At 62.8% G+C, this 20,561-nt stretch overlaps 1 protein-coding gene across 3 annotated transcripts; it reads right to left on the bottom strand.

Moving 5' to 3' along the window:
- Positions 1 to 696: 696 nt before the first annotated feature.
- On the bottom strand, positions 697 to 19,358 carry DENND2D (DENN domain containing 2D). 3 transcript variants are annotated; one of them, XM_084866240.1, is made up of 12 exons: positions 19,183 to 19,358; positions 14,289 to 14,464; positions 12,991 to 13,103; positions 12,504 to 12,573; positions 11,872 to 11,949; positions 10,339 to 10,479; positions 9,020 to 9,168; positions 6,026 to 6,203; positions 3,155 to 3,196; positions 2,660 to 2,744; positions 1,876 to 2,115; positions 697 to 1,222 (listed from the first exon to the last, which is right to left on the bottom strand). In XM_084866240.1, the coding sequence occupies exons 1-12, from the start codon at positions 19,313 to 19,315 to the stop codon at positions 1,146 to 1,148; spliced, it is 1,482 nt and encodes a 493-aa protein (XP_084722366.1). In that variant the 5' UTR covers positions 19,316 to 19,358; the 3' UTR covers positions 697 to 1,145. The 3 variants fall into 3 exon arrangements, with proteins under 3 accessions (XP_084722366.1, XP_084722368.1, XP_084722367.1); XM_084866242.1 differs by lacking the exon at positions 19,183 to 19,358 and adding an exon at positions 18,830 to 19,061; XM_084866241.1 differs by lacking the exon at positions 19,183 to 19,358 and adding an exon at positions 14,992 to 16,290.
- Positions 19,359 to 20,561: the final 1,203 nt, after the last annotated feature.

The raw sequence follows: 20,561 nt of genomic DNA, 5'->3' as shown, positions 1-20,561 counted from the left end.
CCCAGTTTAATTCCTGGTCAGGGCACATGCCTCAGTCCCCAGCGTGGGGCTTGCAGGAGGCAGCTGATCAATGAATGATTCTCTCCACTGATGTTTTTTTCTATCCCTCTCCCTCTCTGAAGTCGCACAATAAAAATTTAAAAATGCAGTTCTTAAACAAAATGCTTCTGAATGTTCCCTGTCCCTTCCACTGTTTCTGCAGAAGGTACGAGAGGTGTGGAGGGAGAGGGGACTAGGGGACCCCTAAACTTCCGACTCCACGGCTCTCTTTGCTCGAGAGAAGAAACTGTCAGTTCGGGATCCCTCCACCTGTAGCTGAAGGGTTGGACCGGGCTTCCCAAAATAGCAAGTAAGAAGTAGGATGTTGAAAACAGAGCTTCCAAACGAGGTGGTGGGTGGACAGGGCCTATTTATGGACGCCTCTGGCTCCTACTCACTGACATTCCCGCCCTGCATGAGCCCAGGCCACAATCCTTCCCTCTGGCTCAGCCCTTCCTCCAGGAACCTGGAAAGCACACCTGCCCCGTCCGGTGCTGCTGACACACCTGTGCCCCGACCCCTCCCGGTGCGGGGGAGCTCCCGACCCCCAGAACGTGGCCACCAGCACCCGGTGCCCCTCTTGCGGTCCAGTTCATCCTCACATCTATTCCTGTCTCTGCTCCTCGCCCAGAGTGCAAGTCACAGACACAGAGAAACCACAGGAAGTTCTCGTTTTATTCTTATCCTCGCGTGTCCACGGCCCTTTCTTTTCGCGTGGAGAGCCGAGCCTTCGGGCCGGCTTTCTCTGGAGGATTCCGTTAGTGGTTCCTGGGAGGGGGCGGTTCCAGCTACTCCTATGTGTCTGTGCCACCCGTGCTCCTGTTCCGCTCTGCGTCCCCCGCCCCTGCATGAGGTGCGCCCCGCTCTGTCCCCCCGCACGAGGCGCGCCCGCTCTGAGCACAGAGGCCAGGGCCTTCTGAAGTCTTGAGGAAGCAGGTTCCGGGGACCCCACACTCGAGACGCCAGCTCGAAGCAAGACCTGGCTCCCAGGACTCAGGAGAAGACTGGGTGCGGGAGCGGAGAGCTTTCGCAGACCCTGCCGTGCTGGCAGGGACCAAAGTCTACCACTGGCCTGTAAGTCTGGTCACTCCCGTTCGCCACAGTTCCTATTTCACAGATTTCCCCTTCGACTTCTTCTGTTTCTTCAGTTCTTCATAGTCACGGATCTTCCGCTGGAAATAGCCTGTGGGGTCAGAAGCAGGTGTTAGAGGCTGCGCTCTGGCTGGGTGGACGCAGGAGCTCGGGGGTGAGGGTCAGAAACAGCCTTTCTGGCCTGGCGGGCGTGGCTCCGTGGCTGAGCGGCGACCTCTGAGCCAGGAGGTCAGGGTTCGGTCGCAGGTGTGGGCACAGGTCCCGGCTGTGAGCTCCATCCCCGGGGACGGGGGAGGGGAGGGTGCAGGAGGCAGCTGATCTATGATTCTCATCATGGATGTTTCTCCCCCTCTCCTTTCCTCTCTCAAATCAATTTTTAAAAGTTTAAGGGGGGGTGGGGGGAATTTCCTGCCTGCTCCCCATACCCCACTATCCCCACGTTCTCAGGGAATTCCCACACCTCACAGGCCTCTGGAGACCCAGGATCCCATTAGCCCCCCACAGGGGCCTGCAAAGCATAATTAGCTCCAGTCTCAATGAGCACAGGGCCTCCTGCGCCTGATGGATAGAGCGACAGGGCCTCCTGCGCCTGATGGATAGAGCGACAGGGCCTCCTGCGCCTGAAGGATAGAGCGCCAGGATCCCAGCGTCCCGGGGCCTCCGGAGAGAAGCCCCTTCCTCCCCTCCACCCCGGGCCGGGCCCGGGGACCCTGCAGCCCCGGCGGCGCGGAGGCGGCCGCGCACCTGCAGGCGGGCTCTTGCTCTTCTCCGCCTCCTGGATGAAGAGCGAGAAGAGCTGCGTCTTCACGAACTTCTTCACGAAGCGGCGGTTGGCCTTGGAGGGCAGCGCCTTGTAGAAGGCCCGCTCCTGGAAGCGGCCCGGCCCGCCGGCCTCCCGCCGGATGTAGGACGCGTAGTGGCCCACGGTCTTGACGAAGAACTGCACGAAGGGGCCCGAAACGTGCTCGTTGATCTGCTCCGGGGCTGCAGGGACAGGAGACCCCGCTCAGGGAGGAGCAGGAGGACGGACGGCCCACCTTTGTCTCTAAGGGGTGTCCCTGCAGCCTGGGCGCTCCAGGGGTGGGGGCGGGACTGATGGGCTCTTTAAGGTGGGAGGCTGGCCGAAACCGGTTTGGCTCAGTGGATAGAGCGTCAGCCTGTGGACTGAAGGGTCCCGGGTTCGATTCCGGTGAAGGGCATGTACCTTGGTTGCGGGCACATCCCCAGTGGAGGGCGTGCAAGAGGCAGCTGATCAATGACTCTCATCGATGTTTTTAACTCTCTATCCCTCTCTCTTCCTCTCTGTTAAAAATCAATAGAAATATATATATTTAAGGTGGGAGGCTGGGGATGGGTTCTCTACCATGGCTTAGGAAGAATAAGAACTCGGGCTTGCCCTCGGACCCAGGCCTCTGGGGCTGGCCCAGGCCCGCTGAGCAGGTTCGCTTTGGTTCTGGAAGGGGGTGTTTGGGAATCATGCCCTCAGGGGCCTTGGGGACCCCCAGAGGAAGAGGGGCCTAGGACTCACTCTGCTGCTCCTCCATCCCCTGAGCGAGAGACTCCAAGATGTCTTCCTGAAGCTTGGGAGGTAGGATGTCTTTCTCGTCACCCACCTAGTCAGGGACAGAGTCGGGGGGGGGGAGGGGGAGAAGGTGTGACGTGGGGTGTTGGCGGAGAGGAGGGTGTGTCTGCACCCCCCACTCACCCCCAAATTAAGACTCGGCCACACAGGAGAGAAACAACGAAGCCGTTCCTTGGCCTTCAGCCGGACTCAGTGTCAGCAAGTCTCCCCTCCACCCCGTGGTTCCGGTTGGAACCCCTGCTCTAAGGCACGGACACTAACTGCCTTGCCCTGAGGTCGGCCTTCTGTGATTTCGCCTGCCGTGGGCCCCCTGAGAGGGAGAGGTCTTAGCAGGGGTCCTCGCTCAGCAAAAGCACTTAAGTGGAAATGCGTGGAGCCGGGTGAGACCGGAGTGACTGGGTTGGTGGAGGGCCTGCAGGGGGTCTGAGCCCAGATACTCACTGACATTAAGAAGGTTCCTTCACAAAGATTCACCAGCAGGACCTGCAATAAATGCAGAATTATCTCTTCCCCCATCCTCACAGACCTCAGGAGGCCCTGCCACCTCCATTTCAGCCCAAGAAGCAAGCAAACCAGCACCTGCAATGCTCATTTTAGTCAAACACTCCTTTCTCCCCATTCCCGTTTGGAAACCTCAGTCCTTTCCTGGGGAAAGGGTGAGAGGGAATAGGAAGAGGGATGGGAGGGAGCAGAGGTCGAAGGGGAATGATGATGAGCAAACCATGGCTGGTCACTCCCTTCATGAAGCCCTGAGTAGACTAACTGCTTCTAAATGAGGGACAAGGAGAACACGCTTATGGCGTGTAATCCGCCCCGCAGTCCTGCGGAGGCATGTACCGACCCACCTCGCAGAGGCTGCCTGAGGCCCCGCTGCTAACACAAAGCAGAGCCAGCGGCCGCGCCCACAGTGCCCTGGCCTCAGGACGGCACCCCGCTCCCCACACGCCCCTTCAGCTCCCTCCCTCTGGTCAGCTTGGTTTCTCCTCCCCATTCTTGCAACAGCCTAGAAACTCCCTCCGAGCTTAGGGAAACAGCGAGAGAAGGAAATGAGCGCGGGGTCATCAGGGAGAGGGAAGGAAAGGCAGTGAGGAGACCAGGTGTCTGCGGCTGCAGGTGGGACAAGCACGGGGCTGGAACTAGGGGGCCTGGGATTCGGGGACCCTGAGCTCTGGTACCGGCTCCATCACTTGCCTGAGGGGCCTTCCGTCTAGACCAGACCACACAAACAGACATCCCACTGGCTGGATCCCCACCTGCAGATCTGTTTCCTGGATCCTCAGAGCATTCTCAAATAATGGACTTCATTTCCAATGTTTGCACTGGAACATTTCACATAAAATTTGGATTGGGGGCTTCTCCTCCAAAGTGTGGCCCAGGTAACCACCTAATGGGCATCAAGCCCTGGCCAGTGTGGCCCAGGTAACCACCTAATGGGCATCATCCCGTGCACCGAAAGGTTGCCGGTTAGATTCCCGGTCGGTCAGGGCACACGCCTGGGTTTGGGCTCTCGATGCCCCTTAGGGAGTGCACAGGAGGCAGTCGATCGATATTTCACTCTCACATCAATGTTTCTCTCTTTCCCTCTCCCCCTCTCTTTCTCTAAAAAATCAATTTAAAAATATTTTTAAAAAGTCAGGAAGTCTAACACTGGCTCTCATTTCTAAAGGACAACATTCAGAGAGAACTGAGTGCGGCTGCCCCCCTTGGCACGGGCTCACCAGTTTGCCATAACCCCCGCCCCCAGCCCCCACCCACACCTGCTGGCCACCGAAATGCCTGCTGGACTCCTCTTTCCCGTTTGCTCGTGACAATGGGGTGAATGGTCCCTCCGTGCTCCCTTCTTCCAAATAAAAGGGAAAAGAGGGACTGGCAAGCGTGCCAGGAGACAGAGCTGGCTCTGTAATTACCCGTCCTCGGGGGAGAAACGCCGAACCAGTCCGGGCCTGAAACCCCTGTGTACACTGGCTCAGGTGCCTTCGCGCAGGGAAGCCTGCTTGTTCTGGGGGTTGGGAGCTCAGATTGTGGGTGAGGAATGTTTCTGTGAAGTCGTGCCCCCAAATCTTCCTAGTATGTAGTCAAATGATCCCTTCCAGAGACCTTATTCCCTGGTCCCCCCCTTTCACAGGGCAGCTGCTGAGGCGGAACACAGGCCGGGCCCCGGGATGGCAGGAGCCGGTCCCGCTGGCCTCGGGATGTCTTCCTGCCGGGCCGGCCCGGGGAGGAGCCACCGCTTCTGAGAAGCTGGGCTGCAGCGTCAGGAAGTTTCATAACCGCTGCTGGTGTTGGGACACCGAAGTCTTATTGCTGCACACGGGCTGCTCCCGTCCCACTTAGTCACGAGGCACAGGCTCGTTCAAAGGGCGTGTGTACTCAGCACTTCTGAGAAGGGCTGGGAGGCCAGGAAGCACGTCTTTCCTCCCCAGCAGCGCTCCGTGGAAGAGGGCCTTGGGTTCCGCTCCCTGTGCTGCGTCCCTGCGTGGCCTCGGAAATGCCCACGGAGTTCTCCGGCTTCTGTTACATCCTGCAAATGGGGGACAATCTCCCCGCAGGGCTGGCTCCGGGCCTCTGAGCAGCTTGCTTCTCGCCTCTCCCCGGGGCTGGCCCTTGGTCCGCACAGAGTCGAGGTGAGGCAGTGCGGGCATCCCCGCTTCTCTCTTGGGGTGACATGCTCTCCCTGACACTTCCCCCTGGCCGCTCCAAGCAGGACCCGTGTTCTGAGCTGTCCTTCCAGCACGGGAGGCGGATGCACGCTACGAATGCCCATTTGGGGGCCACTGACAGCATCGAGGGGCTCTCTCCTGGTTGCCAGCTGACCTCTCAGCCACTCAGAAAGACAACCCTGCTCCAAAGATCTGCTGGGCCAGGGCTCCGCTCTCAGCGGGGCTGCAGGAGTGAGCTCAGGCCCCAGGAATGTGAGGGCGCTCCAGTGGGCTGCGCGCTGGGAAAGCCAGCTGTGCTCTCCTTCCAGATGGGGCCGGGGACGCCCAGGGCCGGCTCAGGGGGGCCCGCTGGCCCAGGACAGGCAGACGGCCCCTCAGGGAGCTCCGTGCTGGACGCCCAGCCGGAAATCGCTCGGGAGCAGAGAGCTGATGCTTATGAAGCATCAACTATGTGTCAGGCCTCAGGTGGGGAGCTTTATGCAGGTGATTTCCCGCCCGGAACCCAAGGCACCGGGCCCTGTCACCCCCGTTTTACAAAAGCAGCCGCTCAGGCTTACCCAGGGGCAGCCACTTGCCCCAGATCGCACAGCCCGGAGGAGCGGAGCCGGCTCCGACCCCAGGTCTGCCCAGCGCGTCTTGCTGCCGGTCCTACCTCCTCCATGGGGCTGTCCAGAACCTCCTGCAGGAAGCGCATCTGCACGCCCACCATGAAGGGCGTGGGGCAGCAGACGGTGGCCAGGAGGCTCTCGGGGACCACGGGGATGTAGGTGTGCGCCCAGCTGAAGGGGTAGAGCAGGGCGGCGGCGGCGTGGATGCACTGCGACAGGGTGCTGGGGACGGCGATGGAGACGAGGGTTAGAGGGGCCTCCCGCGCCCCACCCCGGCACCCCCATGCCGCCCGGCACCCCCATGCCGCCCGCCCCCCACAGCTGGTGCAGCAGGCCGGGGCCACGCTGGTCCCGGTGATGCCTGCCAGCTGGGAGGCAGGGGCAGGGGCGGGAGGGGCCTGCATTGGGCCTTGATTCCTCATGAGCCGTCTCTCTAAGGAGCGGAGCGGGGAGAAACGCCTCCCCCGGATGGAGCCCCTTCTGTGCGCTCAGCACGGTCCTACCCGTGGGGATGCCAGGATCTGGGAGACAGGGCCCGGCTTCTTTTTAAAAATATATATATATTATTGAGTTTTTACAGAGAGGAAGAGAGAGAGATAGAAAGTTAGAAACATCGATGGGAGAAACATCGATCAGCTGCCTCCTGCACACTCCCCACTGGGGATGTGTCTGCAACCAAGGTACATGCCCCTGACCGGAATCAAACCCGGGACCCTTGAGTCCGCAGGCCGACGCTCTATCCACTGAGCCACACCGGTTTTGGCATGGCCCTGCTTCTAAGGCACTCGGAGGACAGCTGTGGAGGCAGACGAGTAAACACGGGTCAGAGAGGGAGGCCTGCTTCCTCCTCATCTCTCCAGTGGCCGGCCCGTCCAGGCCTTCCCTCCCAGCTCCCTCGGCCGCCCCAGGTTGGTGCTGAGTCTGCCCGGGAAATTCCTGGATTCCCGGAACCTCGCCCAGCAATTCCTCCCGGAAAGTCCCGCCGAGGGGCTCTGCCTTGTCTACGAAGCAGCCCCTGGTCCCCGCGCAGGGCCACTTCCTGCCACTCGCTCACACACGGCCCGCCCTCTCTCCTCTCTGTCCCCCGCCAGCTTTCACGGCTCCTCACTCCTCCTGGGTGCCCCCCACGCCGAAGCCAATCAAAACACGGATGCAGAAACCCTGTTCCAGTTCTTGGTATCAACCAGCATTCCCCGTGAGAGGCCGGCTCAGAGAGCCGGCCAAGGCCGAGGCTGCCTGGAAGTGCCCCCCCCCCCGCCCCCCAGCCCTGCGTTTCGGGGCTCTGACAGATGGTGTGGGAAGGAAGTGGGGAGAGGTGGGATCTCCCTGGAGAAGGTCAACGCCTGAGAGGGAAGTCCCACTGGCCCTGGCCCCGGTCCGGCCAGCTGACCCCTGCGGTCATGTTCATTTCCCAAGCTCCACTCTTAGGGAGAAAGGCCAGCACCCCAGCTCCAGCCACACAGACACGTCTTCCCCTGCAGGGCTGAGCGGGGGAAAGCTGGTTCCAAAGCGAAAGGTTACACCACTTCCCTCAGGACTAGCTCACAACCAGAGCCTTTCTGCTGACACTGACCTCGATAGCATGCTCAGCCCACAGACCCCACTCCCGGCCCGAGCTTCCTTTTCTCTGAGCGCCGTGACATCCACCTGACCCTCTCTGGCCTGAGAGCTGGGTCCCCAACATCCTGTCCTTCCTCTTCCCTGAAAGCCAGAGCCCGAGCGGTCAGCCGGCATCATCCGCCTTCTCCCTCCGCAGACACGAACAGAAGACCAACCACCAGCTCTTCCATATTGTTTTTCCTTCTCCATCCTGTCATGCCTCTCCTTGACTTTCTCAGACTCAAAGGCCCTAAGAGGTAGAGACCACCTCAACAACACACAGGGGTGTACTCCACTGCGAACTTATTATGAATAACAGCTCAGCTCGGCCGGCGTGGCTCAGTGGCTGAGTGTCAACCTATGAACCAGGAGGTTATGATTTGATTCCCAGCCCAGGTTGGGGGCTTGATCCCCCTTGGGGCGGGGGGTGGTGTGGAGGGGAAGGCAGCGGCCAATCAACAACTCTCTCTCCTCATAGATGTTTCTCTCTCTCTCTTTCCTCTCCCTTTATCTCAGAAATCAAAAAAAAAAAAAAAAAAATTTTTTTTTTTAGAAGATAACAGCTCACACTTACTAAAAACTGTACCTGGCAGGGTGCTAGCTGCCTAACGTGAACTATTTCACTCAATCCCCACCACAACCTTATGAGACAGACAGTCGCTTTCTCCATTTTACAGATAAGAAGATGATGACTTTTAGAAGTTAAGAAGCTAGCTTAAGCCCTGACCGGTTTGGCTTAGTGGCTAGAGAATCAGCCTGCAGACTCAAGAGTCCCAGGTTCGATTCTGGTCAAGTGCATGTACCTTGGTTGCAGGCACATCCCCAGTGGGGGGTGTGCAGGAGGCAGCTGATGGATGTTTCTCTCTCATCCATGTTTCTAATTCTGTATCTCTCTTCTTTCCTCTCTGTAAAAAATCAATAAAATATATATTAATAATAATTTTTTTTTAAAAAGCTAGCTTAAGGGAACCATGTAGCTAAGAATAGGACTTGAACCGCTTTCTGCTGATTCACAACCTACGCTTCCACCCATTACAGAACTCTGCATCCCCTTCAGGTCAAAGACCACGTCTGTTTGCCTGTGTCCTCCTGAATGCCTGGCATCCGACACACAGGTCACACACGCGTGTCTGTGGAATGAGCGAGTGCATGGTAGATGTGCTTGTCGTTAGGAGGATGGCCTTGACCGCCATACCACTGCGTGCCTTCCTGCCCTGAGCCTGTCAGGAGCAGGGTCCCATCTGCATCCACCCTGACGCTCTCCGCCCAGGCCGTCCCAGGACACGTCCCAGGACACGTCCCGGCCGTGTCAGAGGCCTCCTCAGGCCGAGGCAGCAAGCACGTTGGAGGGCAGAGGCAGGTGAGGCAGGAGGGCGCGCACACGGGCCCTACACCCCGGCTTCCTCTGGGGACCCCCCAGTTGTTCCCCTTATACCCACCTGAGCCCTTCGGCCAGGAAGATGATCCTCCGCTCCAGCACGGCCGAGGCGAAGAGCTGCAGGATCTGCTCGAAGCTGAGGCAGCGCAGCAGGGAGCTGAAGTCCACGTGCTCCAGGTGGGAGTCCAGGGGCCGCGTCAGGGAGATGAACTTGGGGAGACCAGAGAGGGCGTCATCGCACCGAAGCCTCCTCACGCAGACCCCAGGACGCTGGGCCTCTGCTGGCCTCCCCGGTCCCCGCAGGAGTGAGCCCCATCCTGCCTCTCCTGTGCTACACCCACCCGAGGTGGCCCCCTGCCCGGGGGCTCACACTGATGTCACCCCGGGCCCAGCCCACGGGGTCCTGCCTCCCACCCACCTCCTGGTCCGCTTCCCCCATCACCTCCTTCCTGCGCCCCGAGCACATCACACTCTTTCCGGCTGGACGTCCTGCACAGGTGAGGCCCCTGGACCGCCCTCCTCCCTTCCTTCTCACCGCCTCTCCCCCTCCCTCCACCCCCTACCCCCAGTCTCAGAGGCCCTCCTTGGCCACCTAAAGCAACGTGTGCTCTCCATCCTTTCTCGGTAGCATCCTGGTTTCATCAGATCACACAACTTTTAATTATTCGTTTGTCTGTTTCCTTATTGAACGTCCGTCTCCCAGCTAGACGTTTAGCTCCATGAGGTCAGGGGTCACGTTCATGGTAGTCACCACTTTACAGCCAGGAAATCGATCCGCTCGGGGCCCAGCAAGCACCCCCTACTTATTTTCTGAGCAAGTGACAAAGCCCAGCCCCCACCCCCTTGATTTTCTAGGAGAAGCCAAGGCTCAGAGGGACACGGATTCCCCAGAGGAACAGGGGTCAGCGCTGGAATTCCTAAAACAATGTTCTACCTCAAAGCAGCGGCACCCGGCGGCCTGGGTGGGGACCCAGGGGCAGGGATGGTGATAAGAAGTGGACAGCTGAAGGCCTGGGGCAGAGGTAGAGCGCAGACACCAAGGGAGGAGGGTGGGGTGTGGGGGCCCCTGGCGGGTTGGGGGCTGGGGGCAAAGTCCACCTAGCACCAGGAACCTCGGCCTACGTGGTTTGTTTATCACAAACGAAAGTCTCGGTGGTGGCTTGAAGAGAGAGTGACTGGGTCTGGTGAGCCGCCCGCTGGGAGGATGGATGGGAAATTTGGGTTTCACGTTCAGCTCTGACGATAATGCAAGCCAGACCCCGTGCCCGCCTGGCTGCGTGTCTGCACGTTAACCAGGGAGTGAGGGGCTGGGAGGAGCCGTGCTGCCGCAGCCTGCCCCCTGCAGCCAGAGGGGCCCTCTCCCCTTCCCAGTGCACCCACCTCGGTGCCCGAGTCGGGGATGAAGCTCTTGAGGGTGACGGTCTTCCCAGGGGCGGGGAAGGCCGCCTCCCGCAGGCCCTGCATGAACGGGTAGATGACGGCCATGGAGATCTGGTGCCGCTTCTCCACCTCGTCCAGGATCTGCGGGAGAGGCCGGGGCGGGCTCAGAGGTGCAGCGGGGAGGGCGGCAGAGAGCCCGGGTGTGTGTGAGGCAGAGGCCCCGGGTATGTGTGAGGCAGAGGCCCCGGGTGTGTGTGAGGCAGAGACCCCGGGGGTGGGTGAGGCAGAGGCCCCGGGGGTGTGTGAGGCAGAGAGCCCGGGGGTGGGTGAGGCAGAGAGCCCGGGGGTGGGTGAGGCAGAGGCCCCGGGGGTATGTGAGGCAGAGACCCCGGGGTGTGTGAGGCAGAGGCCCTGGGGGTGTGTGAGGCAGAGACCCCGGGGGTGTGTGAGGCAGAGAGCCCGGGTGTGTGAGGCAGAGAGCCCGGGTGTGTGTGAGGCAGAGACCCCGGGGGTGTGTGAGGCAGAGACCCCGGGGTGTGTGAGGCAGAGGCCCTGGGTGTGTGTGAGGCAGAGACCCCAGGCGTGGGGTCCCGCGGGTCCAGCCAATCTTCCCGTGTCTTCCCTGCCCCTCCCCCGCTGGTCCTCTCTCCTCCCTGGCGCAGACCAGTCTGCTGCTTTCTCCTGGCCTTCTCCTCCTCCTCCCTCCACCGACCCATATGCCTCCCTTCTCCCAACCTCCACATAAGCTACCACCTCATCCACGTGACACCACACTCATCGAGGTGGATGGAATGAGGGCCGACAAGGCTGGTTCCTCTTGGCACCCCTCTGCCCCACCCCAACTTTCGCTGGATACTGCCCGGGGCCAGGGCAGCCTCTGTCCCCCTGAATGCATGCTCCACCCAAGCAAGGCTGACCGAGTCCCCGCCTTCACCCTCCCAGGGCCTGCGGGGGGCAGAGCACGCCAGTCCCTTGCGTGGCCACCAAGCCCCGCCTCCTCCATTCTGAGGGCCCTCTGACCCCAGCTCGGAGTGTGGCTCTCAGCGAGCTCCCGCAGAAGCCTGGACGGAGCCCGGCACCGCGTAATAACCGTCTCCATCTCTCTTTAGAGCTCGCAGGTCACCTGGCTCAGCCTCACACCACCCGTGGCACAGGAAGGTGCGGGTCAGCTATGCATCTGACAGACCAAGACACGGAAAGCTCCCCTCTCCTCCCCTGGCTCCTCCCTGGCCCTCCAGACCCGAGCGGGAGGAGTGGTCCCCCACGTTCAGTTCTCACTTTCCTGTGGAATCAGGTCCAGCCCGAGCCCCTCTCTGCCTCAGTTCCCCCACCGGGGCCTCGCCTGACCCCTGGCAGGGAGACACTCGCTGAGGCTGAGGGAGCACCGGCAGGGCAGGCAGCTGGGCAGCAGAACAGGCCCAGCAGCCCCAGTGACCCCGCTCTGGCCCTAAGAACAAGCCCAGCAGCCCAGGGACCCGCTCCGGCCCCACCTCGGGGAACAGGCCCAGCAGCCCAGGGCCCCGGCCGGCCTACCTTGGAGAACAGGCCGAAGCAGCCGATGCAGCTGATGATGCAGTACACCTTGGGGAGCCGAGGGCCGCGGCCGGCGGGCTGCGGGGGAGAGAGCCTCCTTCAGCCCCAGGCCCCAGGCCCTCGCCCGCCCGCCCGGGGACGACGGGGCCCGAGCTGGCGGCTGGGGGGCGTGTGGTGACAGGGGGGCCGGATGGAGGACGGCCTGGACAGGCGCCAGGAGGCCAGAGCAGCCGCCAAAGTGAAAAGCAAGTGGCTGTGACGGGCCTGGGGGGGTCGGCAAACAGAGGGGACCGGCGTGCTGCAGGGATGGGGGCATGGTGAGGGACGACAACACTGAGCATTCTGAGAGCCCAGGGCAGGTGTTCGAATCCCGGTCTCTGCCCCGGGGGCTCCCGGGCGGGGACGTGGGGAGAGCAGAGACCACCGGGCCCGCAGGAGGCCCCTGGGCAGGCGGGTGAGGTGGGCACGTGTCCCTGCTGTGCAGGCTGCAGAGGGCACCAACATGGCAGCGGGCGCTGGCTGTGCTCTCTACCGCCGCCCTGCCAGGGCCCGGCCTGGGCAGTGGAGGCCGGAGCAGGCCCGCTGAGGAGCGGCGGCTGCAGAGAGGAGGGGCAGTTCTGAGCGGCACAGACCAGGAGGCGCCGGCAGTAGCCGATCTTCCTGCTCCCGTCCACGTTGGTCAGCACGAAGGAGAAGGTCTCCCTGAGGAGGAGAGACGAGGGCCATGAGCTCCTGAGTGTACAGCCAAAACTCGACCTCAGACCGTCGGGTCCCAGGGCCCCCGCTGGAAGGGACATTGCTCTGTCGCCTTCTTAGAGGCCCCGGGCCTTTGTCTAAGTCCGGCTGCTGCCAGTGGCAGAGTCAAAACCCAGAGACGCCCCTCCCAGCACCAGGGAAGCCTGCCCTTCTCTGCTCAGAGGCAACTGGGCAACCTGTTGGCCAAGATCCTTGGTCTTAAGGGGCCCCAGGCGAGATGGCCATACGTGACTGCACGGAGCCCCTCCCGCCAGGAGGAAAGCAGGTAAGAGCTGGGCATGCACGCCAGTGAGGGGCCGCAGGAACCCAGGCTCACACTGGCCCTTCTCCCCATCCCGGAGGCCCCGTCGGGGCGGCCGTTACCTGGGGTACTCAGTGAGGGGGGCCCACTCGTTCCCGTCCGGGAAGCAGAACAGGGGGATGGCACTGAGCAGCCGCTCCTCCTCCTCCTGTTGGCCCCGAAGCAGGTTCTCCCGCTGGAAGGACAGGAAAGGAGACACGCCGATGGTGCATGGAGGGGCAGCGGGAGGGGACAGGAGGCAGGGGCAGCAGGAGGGGCAGGAGGGGCAGGAGGCAGGGGCAGCAGGAGGGGCAGGAGGCAGGGGCAGCAGGGGGGGCAGGAGGGGCAGGAGGCAGGGGCAGCAGGAGGGGCAGGAGGCAGGGGCAGCAGGAGGGGCAGGAGGCAGGGGCAGCAGGAGGGGCAGGAGGCAGGGGCAGCAGGAGGGGGCAGGAGGGGCAGGAGGCAGGGGCAGCAGGAGGGACAGGTGAGGCTCCGTGTGGTAGGGAGGGGGCCAGGCCACCCCTGAATGCAGAAGGGCCCCGAGACCCCTGGGCTTCCCGCGAGGACCCCGTCCCGGAGGGAACCCCTCGGGGAAGAGCGGCGGCCGGTCACCTGCCCGCTCTCAGGGCGAAGGAGACTCTCAGTGGCCCGGGGCAGGGGCAGTGAGGAGCCGGGGTGTTTACGTGACCACGGGCTGCCCCCCCCCCGTTCCCACGGGGGTACCTGGGAGGGGGTGCCTGGGAGGGGGACCCTGGGAGGGGGAGCCTGGGAGGGGGACCCTGGGAGGGGGTGCCTGGGAGGGGGAGCCTGGGAGGGGGAGCCTGGGAGGGGGTGCCTGGGAGGGGGAGCCTGGGAGGGGGAGCCTGGGAGGGGGCCTGGGAGGGGGAGCCTGGGAGGGGGTGCCTGGGAGGGGGACCCTGGGAGGGGGCCTGGGAGGGGGAGCCTGGGAGGGGGTGCCTGGGAGGGGGAGCCTGGGAGGGGGAGCCTGGGAGGGGGCCTGGGAGGGGGACCCTGGGAGGGGGAGCCTGGGAGGGGGAGCCTGGGAGGGGGCCTGGGAGGAGCTCGGGCAGAAGGCAGGCTTCTCCAGCGAGAAGGGTGACTGGGCTGGAATCGGGAGGACCAGGAGGCCCCCGAAGGGGAGAACTAGCCTAGTTTCCCGCCGGGAGCCTAGGCCAGCTCCTCCCTCAGAGGCCAGACCTAGATTCTGTGGGTGATAACAGGAAACAAGAGCGGGGAGCTCGGGCCCCTCCAGCCCAGAGCCAGCCCAGGCCAGGGAGGAAGAGAGGGAGCACCCCCTTCCCCACCCCCGTTGCCTCTCAAATACCCCCGTCTCTGTCTCCCCCCACCCCCACCCCCACACACCCCCTCCTGCAGGCCGTACCTTGGGAAACTGGTAGGTGATCGTGGGCTCATAATCCTCCCCTGACCGCCTCCTTTTGAGGGAAACCACCAGGAGGTACTCGAAGAAGTGCTGGCCCCCCGCGAAGGTGGGCAGGCAGTGCTCCGGGGCCCGCTCCGGCTCCTTGGCGGCCTCCCCGGGGCCGTCCTGGGCGGATCCTGAAACCAGACAAGGGCCCACTCGGATCTCACAGGTCCAGGCCCGAGTGGAGACTGCGAGGCTCCTGGCAGCTTCCGTACCTCGAGGCCCGCCCTCCCCTCTGCCCGAAGCCGGCCCAGCACCCAAGGCCCTGCGATGGGATCAGGGCCAACAGGGCCGTTTCCACGCCCGCCCTGGGAGCCGTGCAGCCACGCGGAGCCAGGGGAGGGAAGGAAGGGCTGCCCTGGAAGCCGAGGAAATGTACTGGGAGGCCCCGGGGAGGCCCCGCGCCCCAGGCACTGCCTGCCCTCAGGGCGCCCTGTGCTCCCGGCAGCACCAGAGGCCCGAGGGCCACGTGGCCGTGACCACACCAACCCCCCAGGGGGTATGAGAGGCTCGGAAAACCAGCCGGGGGGCCTCCCCGCGCCGTCACATGGGTGGAGGAGATGGAGATATAAAAGGAAGAAAAAGAAGTTTTAAAGGGAGAAACAGCCCCACCGAGGAGAGCCACCCGAGGAGAGAAGGAGGTGGGCAATCCAGTCCAGACCTGCTGGGATTCGGCTCAGCCATCCGCGGACCTGCCTGAGCATCCCGCCTACCACCGGTCCTTCCACCGTCCGGGGCCTGCGGGGCATGGAGCTGCCCTGGCCCACGCCCTCGCCGACCAGCCGGCTACAGAAAGCCCCGGGAGGGAGCTGCCGCCTCAGCCTCTGCCCCCGGCGCTGGGCAGACGGGCCCCACGCCGGCCCCCGGAGGAGGGAGAGCAGTTTCCATCCCGGGCGCCCAATGGGTGAGCAAGCCGGCTGTGACAGGACCCAGGAAGGAGGCAGGAAGCCCGAGCTGACACAGGCAGCATCCTGGCAGGGCTGCTCAGCTCGCGGCTCCTCCCAGGAGCCGCGGGGTGTGGTGAGACAAAAGGTCGCAAGCAAACACCTCCAAGGCCCCAGCTGCCTCTGGGCTCAGGGCTCTGGCTTCTGGGCCGGAGGCTGTACCTTGGGCTTATTTACCATCGGGGGAAAGTGAAGATAGCATCAGGCTGCGGGCACCGGGGACTCCGGGTCCTCCCGGCGCTTTGATTTGTGGCCTTTCACTTCCCTACTGGGTCAGCAGCAGCCCCTGACCCCTGCAAGGCCACCTGGAACTTCCTGGACCGAACACGCCCGCAGCCAGCATGCCACTCCGTTCCGTGGCATCTAAACGGAGCCATTCTTCCAGGAAGAGGGGAGCCTGGACATCCAGACGCACCCAAAAGCCTCCTCTCCTGCTGGCGGGGCAGAGAAAGGCCGCATCTGAGCCGCAGGGCTCCTGACGGGATGGGTCTGCGTTGCAGAATCTCTCCCCCCTGCAACGCCTCCCGAGGCAGGCTTCCCTCCCTGGGACCTGTTCCCGGTCCCGCAAAGGGTCCCTCTTGCAAATAGGAAGCGCTGACTCAGGACCTTCTCCCTGGCCTACCGGAGGGAACTGGCTGCCTCAGCAGCCCGGTGGCCGCTCAGGGACGGCAGAAAGCACCGGGGGAACTCCGCTCCACCCCCACTCCTGCTCAGTCTTCTGTATTTTAATACATTTTTACTGATTTCTGAGAGGAAGGGAGAAGGGGAGAGAGAGAGAGAGAATCATCAACGATGAGAGAGCATCATTGATCGGCTGCCTCCTGCAGGCCCCCCTCTGAGGATTAACCCACCACCCGGGCCTGTGCCCTGGCCGGGAATCAGACCGTGACTTCCTGGTTCCGAGGGGGACGCTCAGCCACTGAGCCACAGCAGCCAGGCCCGCTCAGCCTTTTTATCTCCCTGTTGGGCCAGGTCAAGGGCTCTCTGCCCCAGCTAACAGCGGAGCACCTGGCCCCTGGGGCCCTCGTGGGGTCGGGGGGCAGCCATAAGTCACTCACAAGTCTCGCCTCAACCCCTGAGCAAGCACACGCACAAGGTAAGAGACAAGGACTTTGGCCGGGAAGCTGCGTCTGACCGAAGCCAGGAGGCCAAAGTGTCTGAGGCCAGTGTCTGCCACTCCCGCGGAGAGCGAGCTGCCCTCTGGAAGACAGGGGGCCCTGGGAGAGAGGAGAGCTTTGAACTTGGCCTTCGTGGGACCAGTCAAAGCCACGCTCAGTGGCCCAGCCGTGACTCCGGGGAGAGCCCCCGTCGAGGTAAATAAGGATGTGACGCACACGGCCACGGTGAGAACAGTGACCCAGATCACGGAGCACATACGCACACCACTCCTTGCTCGCAACCTGCTCGGACTTGTTGCTGTACAATCCTCACCGTCCGTCTGAGGAATAAGCGCCTTGCAGGTGCAGATGGGGAAACCGAGGCACAAAGAAACCCAGAGATTATGCACAAAGAAGCCCAGAGCTTAGCATCCGTAGGGGGTGGGGGCGGTGGGAATTCTGTGCCCGGGCTCCCGCCCTCCGGACGCAGCACGCACACAGAACGTCGCACCCAAGTGGGATGCCTGGTGTTTGCCATGGACCTGGAGGGCCCATGTCTTTTCATGGATCATTCCAGAACCTCAGGAAATTACCCCTTTCCTCAAATCGTTCGCGCCGCCGTTTGCAGCCCACTCCTTCCTGCTCTGTGAGGAGAGCCCAGAGAGCAGCCAAACTCGTAAACTCAGGCAAACAAAGCGGCTCCACCTTTGGGGTTGGGCCCAGGAAACCCAGAAGAGACCGCCTCCTCCTGTCTTCCCCAGGGGGCTGTCCGCTGGGGGAGGACACCCATCCTTTTATATCCTTTTATATCATACAGGTCACCCCGTTTCATCCCCAGAGGAATGACGAGCCTGGATTTTTAATTGAGGAGGGAGCCACCCTTTCTAAGGAAGTCAGGAGTCTGGTTACACTTGTTCCTCCACCAGGAAGCTCCGCCCACAGCCATCGGAGGAAAGTCCCAGAATCTGCTAGAATATAGGTGAGGGGAGTTTCTGAAACCGGCATCTGAAAAAGCTGGTCCTTCCTCTTCTAGCTCACCTGCCTTTGAACCCGGGGCTGCCCCCCACGGCCACGCCTCCCGCCAGCATGACTGACACATCCGTGTGTGTGTGTGTGTGTGTGTGTGTGTGTGTGTGTACACACACGCCCTCCTACCACACAACTGCCCTGCAGGGAGGGGAGCTTCCAGGGAAGGTGGAGGACAGATGGCAGGCAGGCAAGATGAGGCGGGCACACGCTCCTGGCCTGACAGGTGCCCGGCCTCAGCACAGGAGGTCCTTCAACCGCCAGGAAGCTCCTCCGGGCACCATCCCCACCTTGTCAGCGGGGCCAGGGCGGCTGAGAACAACCGAAATGTCTCCTGTGGCTGCAGGGATCAGACCCCTCTCACCCACACCCACGTCTCGGAGTTGAGGGAGACCAGAGAAGAGCGGCCAGCAGCCCCACCCTGCACTCAGCCCCGCCCCTGCAGGGTCCAGCCCTCTGTCCCCACCCGTGGTCTCGGAGCCCCCTGCCTCCGTGGGGGTGAAATGGCAGATCCTGGGACCCCTGGTTAGGGAGAACAGCCACTGCTGGGCTGGAGGGCCAGGCGATGGCAGGAGCACTGACTTCACGGGTCTCCCCAGCCCTGGGGTTGGACTTGGGACCTTGGCTTCCTTCACGCAACCTTGCGATCTGCCAGCTAGAGGGGTGGGCTGCCCGGCCACTCAGCTCCTTTCTTCTGGGACAGCGGGACCTGAGGGCAGGGGAGCTGAGGGTTCTGGCGAGTGGAAGAGGCAATAAATGTTTGCAGAATGAATGAGATTTAAAAAAAAAATAAATGAATTCCTAATCGCCCTCCTTCCCAAGCGCAGGGCCCCTGCTGAGCAGGAAGGAGCATGGACTGAATGTGACTCCCCACGACACGGAGGAAGGATCCCCACTTCGCACGCAGCCCAGGGCTCCGGGAGGCGGGGCTCGCCCGGTCCCCGCTAAGGAAGCCGGGGAGCAGGCGCCACCCCAGCTCTGCAGGGCCCGGGGCGGGGGCGGGTGGCACGGAGGCCAGTGTTGCTGGCCCGAAGCTATTTGAGGCGCAGAGGCGGGGCGGGGGCGCCCGGCCGAGGCGGGGTCCCCCCGGAGGGCGCTCCGAGCGCTCTGCGGTCTCACCACCAGCTTCCTGGCTGGAAGGACACGTGGCCCTGGGGCCCCACCGCGCTTCCTCTGCCCCGTCGCCTCCCCCTGCACCCCGGGGGCCTGGCAGCCCCCTGACCTCCGACCCTGTCCGCACCTGGCCCTGGCCACCCACCTGCGCACCGAGCTGCCCGGCCCTCCCGGTGCGCGGCGGACGGCTCCCGAGCCCGGCCCGACCCCCCGACCGCCGGCCCGGCCCCGCGCCCCGCGGCCAGCGGGTGCCCCGGCCCCGGCCCCGCTGCCCCGCTGCCCCCGCGCTTTGCCCCGCCCCGCCCGGCCCCGCACTGACCCCCGCGGCCGCGCTTCAGTCGCAGGCTGGCTCGGAGGCGGCGGCCGAGCCCATCCATGGCCCCTCGGTGCCCGGCGCCCGCGCCCCGGTCCGCGCCGCCCCGCCCCCTGCGGCCCGCGCGGGGCGACACTTTCACTTTCCCGCGGGGGGGGGGGGGGCGGGGCGGGCGGGGCGCGCACCTTCCGGCCGTGGCCCGGCCCCGCGCACCTGGGCGGGCCGCGGGGCGCGGGGACAGCGGCGCCGGAAGCGCCCGGACGGGGCGGCGCCCTCGCCCCAGCTCCCGGCCCCCGGGGCGCGCCCTCCTCCCCAGCCGCGCGCTCCCCAAGCGCGGGGCCCCCGAGGCCGGCGCCTACCTCCGCAGCCCGGGCGGGGCGTGCCCCGCGCCTTCCAGGCGGCTCCCCACGGACCCCAAAGGCGGGGAGCTCTGCAGCCGAACCGTCCCCGCCGCTCCGGCTCTCCCTCCGGGACGCGGCGATCTTTGGCCATGTTTGTCCTCTGCGCCCCGGGCGCGGGGCGCGTGGGCCCGCCTGGCTCAGCGCCACTTCCACTTCCCCCGGCCGGGCCGAGGGGAACCAGGGTCCTGACCCCGCGCTCTCCGCGGCCTGCTTTGTTTGTTTGTGTTTAACTGGCTGGAGTAACATTGGGTAATAGTAATCTAAGTTTGAGATGTGCAACCTTATAATTCAATATCTACATATACCCTACTGTGTGCTCACCACCTGGGACAAGTCTGCTCTCCTCCCATCACCGTGTATTTGACCCCCTTTGCTCTCTTCCTCTCCACTAGCCCAGACCCCCCTCCCACACAGACACACACACACACACACACACATACACACACACCCTTTTCCTTCTGGTAACCACCATTCTGTTATCTGCATCTATGAGTCTGTCTGTTTGTTTGTTTGTTTGTCTTCTCCTTCATTGGATGCTTGCTAAAGAAGCTGTGGCATATAACATGCAAGGGAATACTGCTCAGCCATGAGAAGGTGCAATCTTGCCATTTGTGACAAGGCGCATGGTCAGGAGAGTATTGCGCTAAGTGAAGTAAGTCGGATGGAAAGCCTTGGGGAGCACACAGACTCGGTGGGACAGCTGTAAGGAGGACATTGGGAGGAAAGGGAAGTGTGGACGGCTGCGGGCCCTGTTTATCAGAATTCTGACTTAGAGGCGATCAGGGGAGTGTTGAAGGCGCCGATTACCCCTTGACCTTTCCAGAGAAGTCTGTGCACAGGCAGAAGCCCGGGTATTCGCTGATCGTTGGGCGCCTTGGCCAGAGGACAATGCAAATGCTTGTGCCCTCTCAAGCTGACTCACCCGACTGATGGTATCTGAGAGATAAAACAGCAATAAAAGCCTAGCGAGGCAGGCAATGGCAGCTGCCGGTCTCTTTGGCCAGGCCGCCCCTTCGCCTCTCTCTCACAGCACACGTTGTGTCGGAGTAATCCATTCACCCGGCGCTCAGGGTGGCTCCGTTGGTCAGGAGCCTTGTTAGGTTGAGCGTTTGATTTCTGGTCAGGTCACATACCTAGGTTATGGGTTCGATCCCCAGGTCCAGGCCATACGGGAAGCAACCAATTGATGCTTCTCTCTCATATCAATGTTTGTTTTTCTCTCTCCCTCCCTCCCTTTTTCTCTCTAAAAAAAAAAAAAAAAAATCAATAAATGTATCCTCTGGTGAGTATTAAAAAAAGAAAGAAAAAAAAAGGAGGCAAGAGCTGTATGATTTTGA

The sequence above is a fragment of the Pipistrellus hanaki genome (assembly GCF_964339955.1).
Source record: "Pipistrellus hanaki genome assembly, chromosome: 18".
Classification (NCBI taxonomy): Eukaryota; Metazoa; Chordata; class Mammalia; order Chiroptera; family Vespertilionidae; genus Pipistrellus; species Pipistrellus hanaki.
Note: the sequence above shows the minus strand (reverse complement) of the source record. Positions and strands in the feature narration are given on the sequence as shown.